Source organism: Sciurus vulgaris, assembly GCF_902686455.1.
Source record: "Sciurus vulgaris genome assembly, chromosome: 7".
Taxonomy (NCBI): Eukaryota; Metazoa; Chordata; class Mammalia; order Rodentia; family Sciuridae; genus Sciurus; species Sciurus vulgaris.
The window spans coordinates 124135737-124158352 of NC_136467.1; the positions used below are offsets into that span (position 1 = coordinate 124135737).

Genomic DNA, 22616 nt, shown 5'->3' on the forward strand with positions numbered 1-22616 from the left:
AAACAAACAAATAAACCCCCCAAAACAAACAGAAAAAAGTGGAGAAAAAGGAAAAAAAACTAGAAAAAAAGAATACAAAGCTTTTGTTAGAAGAAACAGCAACAACAAAACCAGAAAAAAATGCTGTGAAAACTTCCATATTTCTCTATGACTTTATGAAATGTGACAGCATGTATTAGGGTAGAAATATTTGATTTAATTGCCATTAGGAAGAAATGAAAACTCCTAATGGGAGTTACATGTCTTACATATTCTGCCCCCCTTTGTTTTGCTTGCCTCTCCCACCTTGTTCCTTACGATTATTCAACCAACTTACTCCGTTAAAACCACAATCGCCTTTTTCTTTAGACACATGAAGTTCACACTCTTTGCACCTTCTCTTGCCTGGAATGCTCATCTCTGAGATCTTAACATGATTTAAAAATACCTATTTGTCACATCTGTTGGAATCTAAGGTCCATGAGGCAGGGAGCATGCCTGTTTTTCTTCTCTGTTACATTTGTAACCCCTGGTAGAGTGGTAATGGGTGGCAAAATGTTTGATTTGAATATTGTAGCATGCTTATCCCAATGGAATATACACACTGCAGAGGTAGGTATTTTATCTATATTTTCAGAATGTAGAGCCGCACATTTTAGGGATTCAGTAAATTGTTATTAAATCCCTATTGAATTCTTCAGATTGATCTTTGAACATTTAAAGTTTGAAAAAAACAGAAAATCAGAATACTATAGGTAATAGGGAGGGATAAAACCAAAAGCAGACAATGCAAAAAATTTCCTTATGTGAAGCCCAAATTTATCCAGATATGTATAAGAGTGGTACAAGGGGTGTGTCTGATCAATTCGAGTTCTGTTTTCCTCAGTGCATTTCCAGTCCTTTGCCATAATGAAAGACATTCATTTACCAAATTAATTAATTCAAAAACTTACCTCAAGATTTTATCTGCTCAATAAAAATTAAAGGAATTACTCAGTAATTCATTAGGAAAGTGCAGCCGAAAGGGTTAAAAAATGAATGTTTGTCTCATTTTCAAACATTGTAAGTACTTTGAAAGCATTTATTTTCTTTTAAGAGAGGAGTTTTGCTATGTTGCCCAGGCTGGTTCTGAACTTCTGGGCTCAAGCTACTCTGTCTCAGCCTCCTAAACAGTTGGGACTACAAGTGTGTGCCATAGCACCTGGCTTTGAAAGCACTGAAATCAGTTAATACCTGATTGAACAAATATGAACTAAATTCATATTTGATATTAATACATGGAGTTTGGTGTTAATTTGCAGAACAATTATAGAGTATTGTGGTCACTATCACTCTTCAAATTAAATTGACAGCCCTGAGGCTTGTTCTTGGTAATGTATTTGATGGATTTACAAAAGCTGTATTATTTGAAATTATGTAATTTCATTGTTTCAATATTTTGCTCAAACACTTATTAATATAAATGACTGAAGTATTTATATAAAGCTTAAGACTGGATTACTAAAGGCACATCTTTAAAACAAATGATAAACTGTGACGTTGGGCAAATTACTCAGACTGAAGCATGGCTTCTACATTTGAAAATTTAAATGATAATAATTACTCTATAGTTCGTTCAGAAGATTACCTGAGACAACATATTTTAAATGTGCAGTGTCAGGTACATATTAAAATTTAAAAATGGTAACTATGATCGTTATACTAATAGAAACAATTGTGATAACTATAATAATAACTACATGTGTATTCTCTGGATTAGATTTGATTTCAAAAAACTCCTATTAACTTTCAGTTTAACCTGTTTACTTCCTATTAATCTTTTTCACCTTCTGGTGGTTGCTGGAACTGGGGTATCAATAGGCTTAGAGATGTCAAGTCATTCTTGTGAAACTATTTCCTGAAGGGCATCCTCTGAATGCCAGTATAAGATGCATGTGTTGATAATGCACACAGCTGATTAAATAACTCAGTGAACTTTTCTCAACTATTTCCTCATCACAGCCTTTTAAAAATGCATAACATAGCTTTGTCTTGGGGTTCTAGCTCTTTGCCAAGATCTGTAATTAATATGTCATAGGTATAAAATTTTATTTTGTCTTACAATCAATGGTATCAAAGAGAAACTGTCTACATGATAAAGGTAAAATGACTAAGGCTAATAGAGATTATGTAATTTGTCCAGAGTCACAAAGTCAATAATTTCTTCAACTGTGATACAAATACATTTTTCTTAAAATCTGTTCCCTTTTGTATTGTATCTCAGTGCTCATAGTGTTAAGTCTAGGGGAAAAAATGAAGAGCTCTTAGATAATAATTTTATGTCTCAAGGAATAGCATTCCACTTCTTCCTTCTGCCTGGCATCCTTAGCCACCATCAAACCCCAAACATTATAAATAGAAGTTAAATAAATGTCACAAGAAGACAAGCCTTGATTCATATTCTGGTTCCTGAATCTTCCTAACATATCTTCAGCATTTCATAAGTTGAATGATATTTTAAGATGATTCACCACTAGACACCTAGTAGATGATCAATGGATAATTTTTTATGCTTTTTTGTTTTATTTTTAAATTTCTTTTTAGATATACCTGACAGCAGAGTGTATTTTGACATATTATAGACACATTTAGTATAACTTATTCTTTTTTTTTTTTTTTTTTTTTTTTTTTTGCGGTGCTGTTCTTCAGTATAACTTATTCTAATTAGGATCCCATTCTTGAGGTTGTACATGATGTGGAGTTTCACTGGTGATGTATTCAACGATGGATGATTTTTGAGTTGAGAACTTTCATTTAAAATGTTTACCCAGAGACGAATGAGGACTTAAGTCTAGGGTTGATTGGTTTCTTTCCTAGGAACTGTCCAATCCTAAAATTCATAGGAGATTTCCTAGTTTTCATCTTCTGTGAAGTGAAACGTCAGGTCAATTGGTAGCAGCTGTGCTGAATGACAAGTGCTTTTGTTAAATTGCTTTTGTTCTAAGTTTGGAACAATGACTATGATGATCCCCAGGAACCCTTGGAGAGAAGCTGGAGTTGTGATGGTGGTTTTCATGGTGCTGAGGACTATCATGGCTCACCGAAGAGACACCCCAAGTAAGTGCAGGACAGCTGCTATTCAGAGGCCAGATTTGGAAATTATTTCTTGGGGGCTTTGGGGCTTAAGCTTAGGTCTGTTGTATTTTCCACAAACCACAGGTAGAATTTGGAAGGACTCCTACGAGAGTCCAGATTTCTCCTTCTCAGAGTTTTGCTAGATTCTTTTTTCTCAACCTCTGCAGTGGAAGGGAGGCTAACTTCTCTAAAGGACTTTGGGATCTCAGAATTGGAAGAAAAAGACAAAGTACATGTCCACACCCAGTACAAAATGCAAATGAGGTACTTGAGAAGCATCAGGTAAATTAAAAGAACTGGCCACTCTGGGGACTTTCCAGGCCCAACAGTATTCATCTATTTCAAGACTTGGGTTTGGAGAAATTCAAGGCAGTTATGGTCCCTGGACCTTCAATACCTGAAGAACACAATTACCCATGCCTTGCGGGTAAGCAGTTGGGTCATGGAGATGACACTGTGGGACTTGGGAGGAAGAATGGGATAAGGATAGGCAGGGATAGTTACTAATTCTGGGTTAATTAGGAACTCGTAGTATTGATGTGAATGGGGGCTATGACAATAGTGAAAAAAAAAAAAAGAATTGATATTTATTTTGCACCCACTAAATCCCAAGCCTTGTAGTGATAGTGTTACATCATCTGTCTCACTCAGTCTTTCTAAAACATACACACATACAAATCGAAGACTCTGGGGTAAAAATTATTCTATTTTTACACTAATTATTAGGAAAATCACACAACACAGACATTACAAAACACACACATATAAAAAGAATTACAAAGAAATATCCAAATAATCACTAGATAGTTTAAACATATGTGAATACTACCAACACCCCAAATGACTCCTGGGTGCTTCTTTCCAATCATACCCATTTTCACTTTCCAGAAATAAGTACTATTATGACTCTTATGAATCCTAATTTTTTTGCTCGTTATAGTTAGCATGTATTTGAATATATCCTTAATCTATAGATTAGTATTTCACCCTCTAAATGTTCTATAAATGCTGTATTCTTTCTTGCTTCTTTTGCTGAATATTATGTGTGAGAAAACTTGCCACAAATCTTTGATGCAACATTCATCCATTTTTGTTGTTGGGTAGTATATTCCATTTTATGAGGGCATAGCAATGTACTTAACCTGTTCTTAAATGAATGGACATTTGGGCTGTACTTATTTAAAAGAAAATGTATCCTGAAACATTTGGGTCTGCATTCCTCTAGACTGGAATATATACTTAGATTGGAATTAATGGGTCAAAAGGTCTGCCTATCTTCAACTTGACAATGTCCAACTGTTATTCAAATTAGTTGTTTCATGAACTGTTCATAGGAAAATACAATTCTTGACGGCTTTTTGGTATCTTAAACTAACTAATGTTTCCCTGTCTCTTGAGTGTGTAGTGGTATGTCACTGTATTTTTGATTTGCATTTCTTTGATTACCAATGAAAACCAGCAAGTTTGCAAGTTCATTGTCCACTGGCATTTATTCTGTTTTTAATTTGTTCTTTTTAGATATACATGACAGGAGAGTGTATTTTGACATACATACATGGATGTAACTCATTCTAATTAGGATCCCATTCTTGTGGTAGTACACAATGTGGAGTTTCACTGTGGATACATGAACATAGGAAAGTTATGTTGATTCATTCTACTGTTTTTCCTATTCCTGTCCCTCCTTCCTTCCATTCGTTATCCTTTGTCTAATCCACTAAACTTCTATTCTTCCCCATATTTATCTTTTTCTTATTTATTTTAAAAAGATAAAAATAGGCTGGGGTTGTGGCTCAGTGATAGAGTGCTTGCCTAGCACTTGGGAGGCACTGGGTTTGATCTCCAGCACCACATAAAGAAACAAAATGAACAAAATAAAGGTATTGTGTCCATCTACAACTGAAAACAATTTTTAAAAAAGATAAAAATATATTTCGAATCAAGCCTATCATTAGTACATGCTTTGCAAATATTTGTACTTTTTGGCTTCACTCTTTTAATGCTATCTTTTGTTGAGCAGAAGTTGTTAATTTTAATGAATTGAATTTATCAGTCTTCCTTATGTGCTTTTAATGATTTAAGAAATCTGTCACAACTCCAACATCATGAAGATATTCTCTAATTTTATCTCCTAATAGATTTGTAGCATTTCATTAATACTTTGGTCTATGTTATATGTGGTGCAAGAAATATGCCTTATATCTACTCCCCCTTCTGATATACATTCATTTATTAGAACATCATTTATTAACAAAGGTAATCATTCCTCACTAACCTACAGTGCCACCCCTATTGTAAATTTATTCTAAATAAATGCATGAAACTTACTTTGGAATATATTATGCTGTCTATTTGTCTATGTCTGTGCCCATAACATGGTGTTTAACTACCATCTTTACCTTATGTACCTTTATTGCATTTTAGAATCAGCTTGTAAAGTTTTAAGTAATAAAAAAATTGGAATTCTAAATGACATTCACAGAATCTATAAGACCATTTGGGATAATGTCATCTTTATAATATTGAGTCTTACAATTCATGTACAGGTGTATCTTTTTATTTATTTAGGACCCTTTTAAAGTATCTCATAAAAGTTCATTATTTCCCTTTTAGAATTCTCATATATTTTTATAAGACCTATTTATAAATTTTCATGCCATTATAAATGGTATAATTGAAATTTTATTTCACATTTGTTACTGATGTATATTTAAAAATTGATCTTGTATTCAGCCATTTGCTGAATTCTCCCTTACTTTAAATTCTTTTAGTTAGTGTTTAGGATTTTTGTTATTTACAGATCCAGTGTTTGAAAATGCTGGCAATTTTGTTTCTACATTACAAACATTATTCCATGATTTTTCTTGTTTGACAGTTTTATTTTCTACAATAAATGCTCAAGGCAGGATTTGAAGTAGAGAAATCACTCATTCATCCTGGGAATAAAAATTCAGCAGTTTATTTAGACACTGGTCTGTGTTGTTATGTTTCTTTATTCCCTGTGTCTCCCCAAACCAAGCACAGGGTTGGTTGGGGTGCAAGCCTGTGCTAAATCTAACGTGTCCTGGTTCTCCTGCAGAGGATTTTGTGTACCAGTTTAAGGGCACCTGCTACTTCATCAATGGGACTCAGCGAGTAAGGCTTGTGGCCAGACAAATTTACAACAAAGAGGAGATCCTGCGCTTTGACAGTGATGTGGGGGTGTTTGTAGCTGTAACAGAGCTGGGGCTGTCAAGTGCCAAGAGCTGGAATGCCCAGAAGGACCTCCTTGCTGAGTATCGGGCCCACGTAGACACCTTGTGTAGACACAATTATTACCAGACGGCTTCCTTCACTGTTCAGCGGAGAGGTGAGTTTAGGACCCATAAAGGTGTGCTCACCTCTGAACTAGGTGGAAGGCCTGTGGGGAAGGTGACTTTTGTAGTTTGTGACTCCTAGGATTTTGGTAAGATTGGGAGAGCATTTGAATTCAAGAAAAAATTGTTGAAAGAGTTGGCAGGAGAGAGTTGGGAAAGTGTGTTAGTCAGCTTTGAGTTATGTAATAAAATGCTTGCGATGATTAACTTAAATAGAGGAGAGGTTTATTTTGATTCACAGTTTAGTCCATGATTGGTTGATTCCACTGTTTTGAGCCTGTGGTGAAGTAGCACAACATAGTGGGGAAATAAGGAAGAGGAAAGAATTGTTAGGCGATTTCATTCTGTGAACATCACAGAGTATATTTAAAGCAAAATAACTAAGACATTACTTGGCAGAATAATCTTAAGGGACCATGGTGGTATGTGCATTGCTGACATATATATTTAAAAAGTGGAAAATTTCATTTATTTTTCCATTTAAAAATCAACAAATAATATTGGTACTTATTATGAGATACAGTATTGTAATTCAACACAATATGCTATGGTCAAATTGGGGAGATTGGCATTTCCATTTCCTGAATATTATCATTTCTATGTATTGGTAACCCAAACTGTTCTTTTCTAGTTATTACAAAGTGTGTAATTAATTACTGTAGACTAGGCCTGGGGTTGTGGCTCAGTGGTAGAGCGCTTGCCTACCATGCCTGAGGCACTGAGTTTAATCCTCAGTACCACATAAAAATAAATACGTAAGTGTATTGTGTCCATCTACAACTAAAAAAATTAAAAACAAATTACTGTAGACTATACTTGCTATATAATGTTATAAGTTCTCTCCTCCAAGTAGGTTTGGTTTCCATTATCCACCCTCTCACTATTCCTTTCCTAGGCTTCAGTGACCTCTGTTCTACCCTCTAATTCTATGTGATCAACTTTTTTTTTTTTTTTAAATCTTCCACAAATGGGTGAAACTTTTGATATTTGTGAACATTAATTAATCTGTGCTGTTTTCTCCACTTCAGTATCAAAGGAGGGACTTAAGCCCATGGTGAAACTCTTTGCTGCCTTAACCTCTGACTTTCTTTTTTGTTGTTATTCATCCTAGTGGAGCCTGTTGTCACCATCTCTCCAGCCAGGACAGAGTCCCTGAACCACCACAATCTGCTGATCTGCTCGGTGACAAATTTTTATCCTCGACAAGTTAAAGTCAGATGGTTCCGGAATAAAGAGGAAGAGACTTCTGGAGTTGTGTCCACACCACTTATTCAGAATGGGGATTGGACCTATCAGATTCTGGTGATGCTGGAAGTAATACCCCGGCATGGAGATGTCTACACTTGCCACGTGGAGCACCCCAGCCTCCAGAGCCCCATCACAGTAGAATGGTGTAAGGGTCACTTCATTGATACCAGAAGTTGAAAGAAGCAAGGGCAGGGAGGACTTTGGATCTTGTGGGCACGGGGGTCCCTCCCTTTCTTTGCTGTGTTGTACATGTTTGTGCCTCCTCTCCTACAAAACTCCTGGTATCATTTCTGTGCTGAGTCATGGAGGCCTGAGATCCTATTGTCTCAAGTCAAAAGGCACAAGATATTTTTCTTGCCAAGATATTTTTGCCTTATGCAACCTAATCCCCAGGCTGCGGTTCAGCTTGGCAGTGTATCTTCTGAAGTGGTGAAATTCTGGGCTTTGACATTAAGGCAGATGTTTGGAGATGGTCTGTGGATTTTCAGATAGACCTACCCTGGGGACCCACTTTCTCCTTCCCCAAACCCTCATCCACCTGCACTGTTCCCCTGGGGTCTCTGCATGCCCTTTACCCTCCTCTATTCGGTGATGGAGCACCTCTGCCTCTTATATCCTGGATTGGACTCCAGGCTTCCTGACGAGGACTCTGTGGGATGTGGGGACAGTCACTGATGCACAGGTTTCTACTTCCCAGGGGCACTGTCAGAATCTGCCCAGAGCAAGATGCTGAGTGGAATTGGGAGTTTTGTGCTGGGGCTGATCTTTCTTGGCTTGGGCCTTATTGTCCACCTTTGGAATAAGAAAGGTAAGTCACCTTTGGAGAAAATGAGGAACTAGGGGTGCTAGGACTAAGTTTTTCTGTTGTAGCTTTTCTTATCTGATCCCAGATAAGAACTCTTGTCCCAGGTTAAGTTTGCTTCATCACAGAGGCCAATGGTGGAGGGTTATTTTTAGACAGAGAAGAGAAGCTTTCATTCCATCCTTACCTACGCCAGGCAGTGAACATGTGACTTCCTTAAAGATGCAGAGTCTCTGTTCACTACTTGCAGTGACTGACTCAGTGACTTTGGGGTGATCTCCCTTCATGACAGTGAATCCTTGGTGCATATAGACTGGAGTAGAAGAGAGAGCAATTTGGACATTCTTCTCATTTTCTTTTGGAGGTTGAGACAAAGAGACAGAAGCACCTCTTCCTTTGCCCAGGTTAAGGAGCTTTTCTTTCCCTTTCTCTTTTCATTCTTGCTAGTGATATAACAACCCAAAGCTCCACCCACAAGGAAGATCCCTATTCCTCTTGCCCAGAACTGTAACAAACACAAGATAGAAAAAGGAGTTGGCTGGGTTTGACTAGACACCCTAACATGCTTCAGTTACTTTGTTCTTGGCTTCATGCCACACTCCTTCTTACGTGAGTTAATTTGGGGGAAAAGTCTGGAACATTTCTTGTAGTCTCTGCAGGAAACTGCAGATATTTTTCTCCAGAACACCACCCAACAATTCAGTGAGGCTTGCATGATGCTCCAAGATCCCTAGATTACAGAGTGCTGTTGAGCTCAATGTGAGGCGAGATGACAGGAGGTTACAGTTCTTACCTGTCCAGTTAAGTCTGTGACCTGTACTTCATCAGAGCATTTAGATTGGTGATGGAACTGGGGCTTTCTTCCATGTGCCCCTGCAGAAGCTTTGTGTTCACTTGAGCATAGTATCCTCTTTAATCAGATACCAGGAGAGATGGTGAGGATTCGGTGGGGTACAAGATTACCCTTAGTGTTCTGAGCTGTAGAAAGGCCCAGGGGTGGTGGGCAGGGGGGTTGACTTTCTTTAGGGATTTAACTTATGACTGTTTCTTCTCTCTCCTTCAGGGCTCATGCACTGATTTCAAATGTTTTTCTTCCTGTTACCCCTTTTTCCTTGGTCTTCTGTTGTCTTTACCCTTGTGCACAGTTCCTAGCCTCCCTTCTCTCAGGCCCACGAAGAAGCCACCTCTGCCCTCCCTGTCCCCCATCAAGACCTGAGTCCTTATGTGCCTGAGCAGCAGATGCCAGGTCTTCTTTTTGTTCTGGTCTTTTTTGAATTTCTGTCTGATGCTGGAAGCTTTGCTCCCTGTGCTGCCTGCTATATCTGTTTGGCTATGAGTATTTTCAAAATGTTTCTGATCCTGTTCTCTGTCTGAATTAAACGTTGAACTCTTTTATCTTTCTTTTTTTTTTTTTTTCAAAATTAAATAGATTTGTGAGTCCCTTGTGTTTCTGATTCTGATTGAGTAAAAGTGGTGGTGGGAGATACTGATAAAGGATGGACCAGATTCTAGAGGGCTAGTTCAATGATGTCCCAAAGGTGAGGAGACTAGGGGAAGTCATGGGTTCCCATACCTGGTCTAATTCAGGTGCCATGTAAGTATGTGAAAAGGTGTGAAAACGTTCAATTGTCCATTATCTGGGGGCTTGTAAATTGGGATTGTGTGCAGCAGTCTTTCCTGGCTTCTATGCAGTCCAATTAGTTTTACATATTTGAGCTATTGGAATTATTTTTGTGCCAGTCTTGTTACCTAACAATATCTACTACTATAAATTAACCAATCTGGCCCCACAAATATCTTCTGGCATGTTGACTATGTACATGGAGACAAAAAGACAATGATCATGGATTGCATCTGAACTACCAGATTATATGTTTGCCAGTGAGGGTTTTATTAGAAAGTAATATGTTGACTGCATCCGGAAACTCTACTATCTTAAGGAAAAAATTTTTTGGTTTCTAATTAAAAATTTCTTAAGTGAATTTGGCTTCTGAAAAATGCTTAGATCAAGGACTAAAATGAGATTGTTTTCTCCCTTTTCTCTTAGCTCCCTCCCTTCTCTCTGACCTTTTCCTCCCATCTTCACTCTCTTCTCTCATGTCCTTCTTTTTCTTTCTACTGTCTCATTATCATAGCATTTTTATTTCTATCTGAAGGACCCTCTCTTAATATTAGATGGTTTTTCTAACTTTCTTCCATTTTCATTCCTCCATGAATTTCTCTCTCACATGTCTTTTATTTATTGTCTACCTTAGAATGTATGTCTACCTGTTTTTTTTTTTTCCCCCTCAATCCATCCATTGGCCTGTGTGCTCATGGTTATTTCTTTCTGTCATTCTATGGATGATTATCTTTTTCCTTGTCTGTATTCTCTCTTTATATCTATCTCTCTGCCTCTCTCTCTCCATCTTTGTGTGTGTTTCTTTCTCTCTTGCTTGCACTCTCTGTGAGTGTCTGAGTAATACTTTTCCTTATTTCGCCTTATTTTCTCCTCTGGAAATATGGCTATATTTCAGCCCATCATTGGAACAGTAAGAGACCAAACACGTCAACTCCAGTTTAACAATCTGGAGAAAGCCCTGATGGACTGACATTCCAATTTCTCAACCAATCATTTTAACCATGGGATGCAGGACTCTAAGTCAGGTCTTAGTTTTGAACCAATTTCTATGGCAGGAAGGCAGATTATTTTTTCTCCAAAAAAAGTATGAAAAAAGAGCAAGGCTGGATAGATAATAACAATAGTAGTAAGACTAACATTACTATCATAATCCATTATATATAAGTCTCCTCTGTTTCTTTTTCTACCCATTAAAAATTTGTTGCTGAGGGAACAGCTCAGTGGTAGAGCACTTGCCTAGCATGCATGAGGCCCTGGGTTTGATCCTCAGCTCCCACACCCATGATGCTTCAAGTATAATTTGTGTAGTTCTTATACAACTGAAGTTTCATTTATCTCATTATAGAAAGAGAATTTCAAATCATATCACCCTCCAAATCTAAGTTCTCTGGTTATATGAATTTCTCTTCATTTGCTTTGGGTGGTTCTTATTGGCCCTGTAAATTATGGTGAGAGGATAAACTCATCTACTTTCAAAACATGAGGAAATAATAACATAACTATAATAAAACTATAATCAGCAATCACTTTTGCTCAGTGTGAAGTGGTGTCTGATAATCTGGGTGAAATCAGTTGCTCATTTGTGCAACCTCTTACCAGATGGTGGAGGAGGAAAGCCACTAGGACACACGTGCAGTACCGTACTGGAGTTGTATAATAGAGCACCCTCACACTCATTTCCAACAAACATCTGCTACTCCTATCTCCTCTGGAGGGGTCATTAGGGAAAATGAAGTTGTTAAAGTTAGGGCGGGTATTCACATCATTTGAGATTTGTTATGTTCATATAAGTCAGATTATAAACACTTTCAAGTATGGATCCCTAGGATGTCCTGCTACTTGGGTTTTTCTAAAAAAGACATTAGTAGTAGCTTAGCTTCTTGGAGACCTGCCATTTTATTTATGTTTAAATAATCAAATCATATACTTTTGAAATGCTATGTCCTATGGTATCCAGTAAGTACTTAGTACATATTTGCTGGTTGCCCCCTGAAGAGCATGTTCCATGTGTTAGCTGGTTCCTGGAATCCTTTTACTTTTCCTTGGTATATATTTTCTGGACTCCTGTACCAATACCACGTATTTTATCATACACTTGATGTCTGAAGTGTCTCCTTCCCTCACTCATGATGTCAAAATTGTCACATTGACACATGTAGTGGTAGTGATGGTGGGGTATCTCCATATAGCTGGATTGCATTATTATTTTTCAGTGTTAACTTTTGTGTTTTTATATATTCCCATTTTGGAATATGCAATAATTTTTTTAATCTACAAAATGTTTTATTTACTACCTCTACTTTTAACATACTTTGTGCACTTCTAAATAACTAGGAAGACTAGATATTTCAAATAAAGACTTAAAGTTTGTTCATTATGTACACAGTAGTGTTGAATAAACTACACACATATAACAATGGTTATATCTGAAAGTGTCTTCTAAGTAGGATTATTCTGGCCTAGAATCCTTCATTTCTTCCACTTCTTTATCCTATGTCACATGTCACATCTGAGTGCCACGTGATGATGTTACAATTTCACTTGCAAAAGCCCTTTTCAGAAGACTGCTTTTCTATGAATCTTAACATAAAGTATACAAAATGTGTTAGTATACTAACTCTACTTTTGTTATACATTGGCAACCTCTTTAATACCTAGAGATTAGATATTATAAAATTAGGACTCCTTTCTCCAGTATATATACAATATATACAGTAGAGTGAAGTTAAATGAAATGCACCCTACAGGACAATAGGTAAGCTGAAACTTTCTAGCACACTCCAACAAAACACTTTTTTACAACTTCTTCCCTCCCACCTCCCTTAACCTAATGAATAAGACTGTATTCTTCCAGAGACAGTTTAACAATTTCAAACACAGTATTTCCCCTCAGTGGTTTTTTTTTTTTTTGCCATACTGGGGATCAAACTCAGGGCCTTGTGCTTGTGAGGCAAGCACTCTACCAGCTGAGCTATCTCCCCAGCCCTCCTCTCAGTTTTTAAAAGCTATTTACAAAAAGTTTTATTCTACTACTTCTACTTTTAAATTTATCAAGCACTTCTAAATATATAAAAGGACTAGATATTCCACATAAGAACTGATCCACTATGCACACAGTACTGGCAAATAAAATTGCACATGTAGCAATGGTTATAATCTGAGGTATCTTCTAATAACCATTTTGTCCTTGAATCTTTCCCTCCTCACTTCTTTTTCTCTACTCTCAATCCAGTGGACAAGTACAGGCATATATAATGCTTAGAGATGGTTGAACAAATTCATATCCAAAAGTCATTTACAGAAGACAAGTTTCCAATGAATTTCAACACAAAATGTACAAAATATGCTAATTGCTTAGAGATGGTTGAACAAATTCATATTCAAAAGTCATTTACAGAAGACAAGTTTTCAATGAATTTCAATACAAAATGTACAAAATGTGCTAATTTTACTAACTACTTGGTCATATACTGGCAACCTCTTTAACATTTAGAGACTAGATGTTGCAAAATTTGGACTCATTTGTCCAAAATATATACTATATACACAGCAAAACAAAAGGCATGTCTGAAAATGTCCAAGTATGAACACAGTAACCTTTTGCAATTGCTTCCCTCCCACCTCCTCCACATCACTGAACAAGTGCAGACAGTACTATACTGCTCAGAGGTGGTTTAACAGTTCCACTCCCAAAAGACAATATTTCATATGAATTTTAGCAAAAAGATATTTATAAAGCAATATTTTACTACCTCTATATTTAACATACATTGGACACTTCTAAACATCTGGACAGAGTACATGTTTCAAGTAAGGACTTAATTTGTCCATCATGTCCACCGTGTACATGACAGTCTTGAATAAACTGCACACATGTAATGATAGTTCTAATTTGAAAATGTCTTCAACACATGAGCATTCTGGCCCTTCACTGACCCAGTGGGCTACAATGCTCAAATTTTTAGAAGACAATCCTTCCTAGGAACTTCAAAACAAAACATACAAAATTTGTTTACAAATTCTACTTTTGTCATACAATGGCAACCTCTTTAACATCTAGAAAGACTAACTGCAGATTAGGCCTCTTTTGTCTTTTATACACACTAGATACACAGCAAAACAAAGTAAACAAAACCCACAGACATAAGGAACAACTCTTGCCTCATGGTAAACACAGTGGCCTGGTGCTCCATACATACATTCTGTATACATACATTCATACTTCTGTACCAGCATACATTCTGTACTCCTCAACAGGGGGTTTGGCTATTGCCTTCACCCAAAACATTACGTAAGAATTTTAATAAAAAGGAATTTACAAAATGAGTTATATTTTACCACTTCCACTTTTAACATATATCAGGCACTTTAGAAGATCTAGAAAGTCTAGGTAGTTCCAAAAAAGTACTCAGCATTTTCAACTATATACGCAGTAATGAGGAACAAAATGCACAAACAATGGTTATTATATGTCTTTTAAGTATAACCAGACTGGCACAGGACCTCCCCCTTCTCACCGTCGTCTTCTCCATGTCCTCTAACCCACTGAACCAACCTGGAAACGCGTCACTCCTAGAGGTGGTCTAACAACTCCATTTCAAAGTCACTTTCAGAAGACATTTCTCATTTAAAAAAAAAAAAAATGGGCATTAACAGACGTTATTTGCTAACTCCATCGACTGTCAGGCAACCTTCTACATCTGGAACGTCCAGTTGCAGCACACGCTCTGAAAGGTCGCGGGATTGCTGAGAGCCGCTTTTTCACGACCTACCCAGGCCCTCCGCCAACGCCGGCAAACCCTCCCGCAGCGTGGAGGGCGTTCCCCGGGGGTCGCACGCGGCCGGCTCCTCCGCAGGCTCTGGGCAGAAGGAACCCCAGCGCCCGGCCTCCCGTTCCGCCCGTCCTCATCCGGGCATCGCTCTCCGTCCAGGGCGGTTAAGGCCGCTGTTCGCCTGCGCGGACAGGGTGCGGTCTCCAGGAGCCGGTGGGGTCTCGGAGGGCCCTGGTCTGCCGGCTGCGCTGTGCAACCCGTGGCCAAGCTTCCGGCGTCCTCTCGCCCTCTTGGCCCTGGAAGCCCCCGCGGGCCTCCGAGGCATTCGGGGGCCGCCATTCTTCTCCAGTCCCTCCCGCCGCCACCCACGGCGCCACGTCCTTAGCAGCGGCAGAAGGGCAGGATTGGGCCAGGAGACCCGGCAGCCCGCGGGGTCCGGGTCCAACAGGTCGCCGCCGCCATCAGGTCGCCCAGGTGCCAAGATAGGCTCGCCGGTCCGTCACGGTCTGGGCCAGCCAGTGCGCAGGCGCGGCGGGAGCTCCGAGCTCTGCAGAGCAGAGGCCGCTACTTGGGCTCGGGTCCCCCAGCTCACCAGCAGGCCTGGGGCGGAGGGCCCCAGAGGACCCCGGGGAGCAGGCCGCGCTCTGTTTCTCACCACCCTCTCTGCCGGAACTGACTGCAATAATGTTATTTTTTAAATCTTCAATACTCCCGTAATCCCAGCGACTTGGGAGGCTTAGGCAGGAGGATCGCGCGTTCAAAGCCAGCCTCAGTAATTTAGCAAAGCCCCAAGCAACTTAGTGAGACGCTGTATCTAAAGAAAATGTAAAGCTCAGCGGTTAAGTGCCCCTGGGTTCAATCCCGGGTAGGAAGAAACAAACAAACAAAAAACTTAATACCGTGTTTTCAACAGAAGTAGAATGCTTCATCATATAAGATCTTGAAGTCAATAATTTTGCTAAACTCTTATAAATCTCATAAGCCATCTTTAGAATTTTTTGCATTTTCTGTATCACATTTATACTCTCCGTCTAAAAGATAGTTTTGGTCTTCCTTTTCTGCAATTATAGCTTCGTCTCCCCTTTTAACTCTATCTTTCGGAGGGACATCCAGTAAACTACCAAGAGGATGTTGCTATAGCTGCCATTCATGTTTCGTTCAAAATTGACCTATTTTGAAGTTCTTACTCCAAGGCTTTTTCTTGATTATGCCAGAGGCAAGAGAAAAATTCTGATTTCTATTAACCAGAGTAAAGATGTTAAAAAGGGGGTTCTCTAAGATTCCTGTTCATTACTAAAAATTCAAATTTCATATGGACTCAGAAGATGGCTAATTCTTCAGTGTTGCTCAAGTCTTCCGTTCACTGATAGACACAAACCTCAAAGCCATGTTCTTAAATATGGTGCTCAACAAAGGAGTTCAAAGTCATAGGTATTGCAGAAGAGGGAGTTGAATTGTCATCAAGGATTTTCTCTTCTATTCAACTGATAGACATTGATAAAATATTGATAAAAGAATAGCTATAGAACAAAATTTTCTTTAGCTGATTTTAAGAAGGTAAGAGTTTATTACAAGGCTAAATATAGCTTAAGGAATTACCAGGGGAATAGAAGGAACTGAATAAGGCAAAGGAGGAAGCCACTACCTCTTCTTTAACCAGGGAACCACATTTGTTGGAACAGCCACATGGGGAAGCGCCTCCATTTAGTGAGCTGCTTTGATCAATTTGTACGGGTAAAGTGGACTCACGCTATGTTGCCTCTTTACATCCCTAAAGTGAGTTATCAGATATGAAGATCTCTCCTCATTCTGAAAAATAAGGTACCTTTTCAGTTGAAAGAATACTTAATCATGTCCTACTCTCACCAGAATGCTTCTGATTAGTCAAACCTAAATGACATCAAAGGTTACCTAGGAAATGTCCTCTTTAGTGTTGCACTTTCTGAAGTCAGGACCGATGTGCTGGAAGAGGTTGAGAGGTGACTTAAGTCAATCCACTACTGTATGGGAATAGGGCACTCTTAAAATTTTTTTCACTTCTATTAGTAACATAAGTAATTTCCAGATTGAATCTTCCTCTATGGAAATTATGAGGGATGGTATTGTTACAGAATAGATGATGTGCAAATCACTTTTAGGCCCAACAGGCCTTTTCTACTTCATGTAACAGCAACAACTACAACAAAACAAAACAACAAATTCAAGTAAATCTTATCCTTCAAACTCACAGAATATTAACTTAGGTATAATTCTTTATGAGAAATAATTGACTTGCCTGTCTCTTATGCTCTATTTTAAGATATTTTTATGACTTGTTTTCTTTATTGAATGATGGCCTTATTCCTTCTTTATCTCTCAAACCATAAGTTCTGGTTTCGGTGGAGAAAAGTCAGCATTACCACAATGTCCCTTTCAGTCAGCTGTGGCCAGGGAATTTTCAGAAAATAACTGAGAAATCCAAGTAACTTTCCCTTGATATGTCTTTCTCTTCTCTATGATTTTGCTCATTCATGACGTAGCATTCTTTTTGCCTCCCGATTAACTATACTGTCTCCCTCTTTGTTGCTCTCACTTGTGAAAATTGGTCCCTGCTTTGGTGATCTGCACTTACTGTTCTTGCTGACTGAAGTGGTTTGCTATAGATTTTGAATAGTTGGCTGTTTCTTGTCATTCAAGTCTCAGCTCAGATAGTATGTTTGAGAATGGCCATTCCTAATAACTCTCTCAATTACTTTTTTTTTCTTTAGGGAGCATTCATTACTATATGATAAATATTAAACATTTATCTGATTTTTTGATAGTGGGGACCTTGTTTATCTTATAAAACACTACCTCTCTAATTTGGAATATTATCTGGCTCATATTAGGTAATAAAACAAAATCTGTATACATTAATCTAAAGCATTAACCCCAATCTTAAGTCAGATGACACCAAACTCACTATAATATATTAGCATACAATAAAACAGCATAAAACATAACAGAAGCAAAGAAAACTATGCCTGGAAACAGCATGAATAATTTGCTGCAAACCAGAGATAAAAGGAAAATCTTTCAAATGACCAGAGAAAAAAGTACATTATCTTCAAATAAGGATGAGTTAAGGCTGACTTTCAACAGAAAGTATAGAATCCAGAAAACAATGGAAAGATATCTTTAAAATGCACCAAGAACCTCCCCGGCCCCAAGACAAATCTAGAATCCTACAGTCATCTAAAACATCTTTTAACAATAATGCTGAGAATCTTTTTTGTACTGGGTTAAGTTGGAACATAACCCAGTATAGTTTCTCTCTCTCAGTAATTAGAATGAGAAATATTGAATAGAATGTGTAAAGCGGCCATCTGTGGACTTTGAAAAGTAAACAGCAGCAGGAGGGAAGTTGAACTTGAATAGGTTCAGGGTTCTTTCCTCTTTTTCTCTCCTGGCTTTGAGGAAACTGTAGTCATGGAGCAGACAGAAGAAACTCCAAGAGGCATTCCCTGTTTCTAGCCAGAAGATTGGAAAGGAGGTTTTTGAAAGCTAGAGAAAGCATTTGGGAGATACACCTTTTTGTTATTTATTTTGTTATTTATTTTTTCTATTCTAGCTCTGTCCTAGGCATGGCCAAAATCATGAAGCTGCACTAAGGTGCAATGGTGGAGGCATTCAAAATCCTGAGAGAAAAATCCATTTTATGACCATAAGAACTGTGACTTAAGGAGCGTGGGGTTATTTCACATTATTCTTTCTCTATTTTGCCATTTTGCCTCAAAAGCTGCTCTTGTTGTGTGGAATCATATAACAGTACGGGAAACTGCTCTGAGAGAAGCCCATCTTTCTGGACTGAGAAACTGTTGAAGGGACCTATGGGAACTGGAGTGTGTGTGGGAGAAATCTCACAGAGGAGCCATTCTGTAAGTGCTTCATCATAAGTCTTGGGAGTCCCAGACTCCCCAAGCTGCACCTGAGTGGCACAGTCTTCCTCTAGTTCACCAAAGGCATTAGGTGCTGAACTATATAATAAACAACTGCCCAAGTGCCAGACTGAACATTGGGTGGCATATGCCCAGGGCAGGCACAGAGTAGCATTGCAAAGGATTGAGAAGCTGTACTGGCATCAGAACTACTGCCCACAGAGGGGAGACAGAGTTTGCCTTCTAAATCTGATGGAGTTAGTTGCCTGCTAAAGCAAAAATTTCAACATTTTTGAGAAGCATTAAGAGAACATATGCCCACAATATATATTCAAAATGTGCAGAATATAATCTGAATTTATTTGGCACACAATCCTGGAGAAATGTGATCACTTCTCAGCTAGAAGTTTTCAGCAGTGAAACACACCATGTTAAAAAAAAAATGGAGCTGGGTGTGGTGGCACATGCCTGTAATTCCAGTGGCTTGGGAGGCTGAAGCAGGAGGATCATAAGTTCAAAGCAGCCTCAACAATTTAGTGAGGCCCTTAGCAAGTTAGAGAGATCCTGTCTCTAAAAAATAAAAAACCGACTGGGGATATGGCTAGTGGTTAAGTGCCCCTGGGTTTAATCCCCAGCACGCTCCAGCAAAAGACTTTGGAATTAGAAAAATGACAAAAGTGAAATAAGAATTCACCGATGAATTCAATAGCACAATAAAAATATCAGGTGAAAGTGCAAATGAATTTGAAGATGGTTGAATATAGGGTATACAATTTAAAAAACAAAAGGAAGAGTAAAGAAATGAACAGGGATTCAGAGACCTGTGGCACATCAAAAGGTCTAAGGTTCATGTCACTGGCATCCCAAAGAAGAGGGGAAAGAGATTAGTTTCATAAATTGCACTTGAGAAAGAAATAAATTCATATTCAAATACATAAATTTACAAACTGAAGAAGCTCAGTGAAGTCCAGAAAGGATAAAATAAAATAAAACCAGCACCAGAAACATTTGAATCCAGTTACTGAAGATTAAAGATAAAGTGGCTTTAAAAGAGCCAGAAAAATATGATAAACTAGATATAAGAAAACAGTGATCAGAAGGTGAGGCGACTGAGGCCATGACACCGGTGGTTCCCCATCAGGGAACCAGCTGGACAGTTTGGATGCTGGCCCAGAGTAAGGGAAGCCTGAACGTGCAGCGGGGAGAAGATGAATGCCAACAGCCTTGGGACTATCAGGGATCGGAATATGCTCTAACTGCCTTCTTTATTAGGTCTTTTATAACGATTATAATCATCCATAAGTGTGAAGACTCAATGATACGATAGGTTCAATGAGGTTTGTCATTGGATCTTTGCAATGCAAGCTGTGGAATATGGTACCCTCGCCATAGCACTGAGTCCAAATGTGTCTTCAGCGGCAGTTGCTGTGGGATGTTATGAGGAAATTCAGACTCCAAGCACATCTTGTTCTGCTACTCAGAGCGTCTTCAGTGATAAAGGAGCCTAGAAGGTGTTTGTTAAAGTGTAGCCTAGGAACTCAGGGGTGTCAGTGCCCCTGGAGGGAATCCTCAACCAATGGGGTAGAAGACAATAACTTTGGCCCTTCAGGTGACAGGGAGGGTGTTGTGCCTGCTGTGCAGTGAAATCGTCTCCATTGCCCAGAGTAGTAATTTTAACCACACATGCCTACTTTGTGTGTTTTTCCCCTTTATCCTTTCACCATCCTTTTCCATCATTCTTGTTCCCAATTAAGCCACCTCTACCCAAGTCCTTATCTTAGACAGTGGAACCCAGTTTAAGATGAGTTATCTGTGTGATCGTCAGTAAGGGCAGGCTAACTGCAAAAGAGAAATGTGCTGCACTGTGGGGGGCCTCTCTGCTATATACTGCATGGATGAGAAAAGGGTTTAACTGCTGGAGGATGATGTTGGCTGTATATCACTCAATTACCCAAAAAACTTATCTGCTCAATATGCACACACAAGCCAATATTCTTTTTAAATGAGATGGGGCATGAGGGGTCTGACCATACCAGCTCTGGCCTCTTATAACAACAACTTGTCCAACTCTCTTTTATTTATAACATACAGGTAAAGGGGGCAAGGACTGGGAGGAGCTGCTTCTGAGATGGACCCGATAGGGTGGAGTTGGGGGAGCCATTCTCTTAAGGGGGAATATTCCAGAAGGAGACAGGGAACCACTCCCTTGCAGTGCCACATGCTTCCCAGCAGTTCCTAGAAGCCAGGCATCTGTGTCCCATGGTTCAACCTAGTCTGATTCTGCTAAATAAGGATGGCTTCCCACACCGCACTTCACATTTTACCGAGAATGTGGACCTATACTTAATTTATCCCCTAAACTACACTTATTTTTTTTCTAATATAATTTCTTAGCTTAAAAAAGTAATAGGTTTCCAGTAACATTTATTCCTTTGTAAGTTGAGAAAGGCAAGAAATTAATCTAATTTCTGAATATGATGGAGTTGTTAAAACTGTTGTCCTCCATTGCTTATCTGAGAGCCCATGTGTGTCTTTTATATAGTTAACAAAATCCTTAAACAGAGTCTAGAAGCATAGGAATAACTGATCAACCTCTTTGGTATTCCTATCAATACCTGCAAGATACCTTTTATTTTTCACAATTTTACAACACAAGAGAAGACAATTTATTTAGATCCAAATTATTTGTTTGTTCTTTTTGTCAGTATTTTCAAAAGAAAATGATTCTGGTGAAGTTACCCAAAATTACAATTTAGCATTCATGCTTTTAAAAATGAATATCTGCAGGAATGAAATCGGATCCAAACAGATCAGAAGATACCAAACAGGTCACAGGATACCAAAGCCATATTTATTATTTTTAAATTCTGCTTTTCAACTTTTTAGTAACTTATGATACCACTTCCCTCTTTTTTTGTTTATAAGATTTTTGCTTTTCCATGAAGTACTCACTTCTTCCCTCTTGTCTTGATTTGTGTCACATACGAGACCTGCCACTTCCAGTTTCAGGACTAAGTTTGGCATTTGTACTTTAACCTCAAACATCACTGAGGAGACCCATTGAGGATGGTGACTGTGGAACTGGAAAGCACCCCTATTTCTAATCCCCTGTGTTCAGAAGAGGAGAAAACAGAATCTCATCAGGAAGCTGCTGACCCAGGATACTATATAAAACATCCTCTACAGAATAGATGGGCACACTGTTTTTTAAAAATGATAAAAGTAAAACTTGGCAAGCAAACCTTCTACTGATCTCTAGGTTTGATACAGTTGAAGACTTTTGGGCTCTATACACCATCGCCAGTTGTCTAGTAATTTAATGCCTGGTTTTGACTAGTCAATTTTTAAGGATGGTATTGAGCCTATATGGGAAGATGAGAAAAACAAATTGGGTGGAAGATAGCTCATTACACTAAACAAACAGCAAAGATGAAGTGACCTTGATCACTTTTGGCTAAAGACACTGCGGTGCCTTATTGGAGAATCTTTTGATGACTACAGTGATCACGTATGCAGAGCTGTTGTTAATGTTAGAGCTAGAGGTGATCAGATAGCAACATGGACTACTGAATGTGAAAAGAGAGAGGCTCTTACACGTATAGGGAGAGTGTACAAGGAAAGAGCGATTGGTTATCAGTCTCATGAAGACACAGCTACTAAGAGTGGCTCTACCATTAAAAATAGGTTTGTTGTTTAAGAAGCACCTGCCAAGTGTTCTCATAGAAGACTGCTTCAAGCAATCAAGATTTGGGAGCTGAACCAAATCCTCTTCAAAAGCAGAGTGAACTGCATTTAAATTTGGTTCCATCTAAATGTTGCTAAGATATA

At 38.6% G+C, this 22616-nt stretch overlaps 2 protein-coding genes and 1 pseudogene across 3 annotated transcripts; 2 read left to right on the forward strand and 1 right to left on the reverse strand.

The window, feature by feature from the left end:
• Positions 1-2896: 2896 nt before the first annotated feature.
• On the forward strand, positions 2897-9911 carry LOC306666050 (HLA class II histocompatibility antigen, DQ beta 1 chain-like). The gene is made up of 5 exons (XM_079147865.1): positions 2897-3075; positions 6173-6442; positions 7561-7842; positions 8395-8505; positions 9563-9911. Exons 1-5 carry the CDS (start codon positions 2973-2975, stop codon positions 9574-9576), a joined length of 780 nt encoding a protein of 259 aa, XP_079003991.1. The 5' UTR covers positions 2897-2972; the 3' UTR covers positions 9577-9911.
• Positions 9912-13477: 3566 nt separating this feature from the next.
• On the reverse strand, positions 13478-15472 carry LOC306666057 (uncharacterized protein). Its single transcript, XM_079147872.1, has 2 exons — positions 14335-15472; positions 13478-14301 (listed from the first exon to the last, which is right to left on the reverse strand). The coding sequence occupies exon 1, from the start codon at positions 15229-15231 to the stop codon at positions 14815-14817; it is 417 nt and encodes a 138-aa protein (XP_079003998.1). The 5' UTR covers positions 15232-15472; the 3' UTR covers positions 13478-14301; positions 14335-14814.
• Positions 15473-21669: 6197 nt separating this feature from the next.
• LOC306665664 (eukaryotic translation initiation factor 4E-like) lies at positions 21670-22485 on the forward strand (annotated as a pseudogene). The gene has a single exon. The product of its transcript is annotated as a eukaryotic translation initiation factor 4E-like (transcript).
• The last annotated feature ends 131 nt before the right edge of the window (positions 22486-22616 follow it).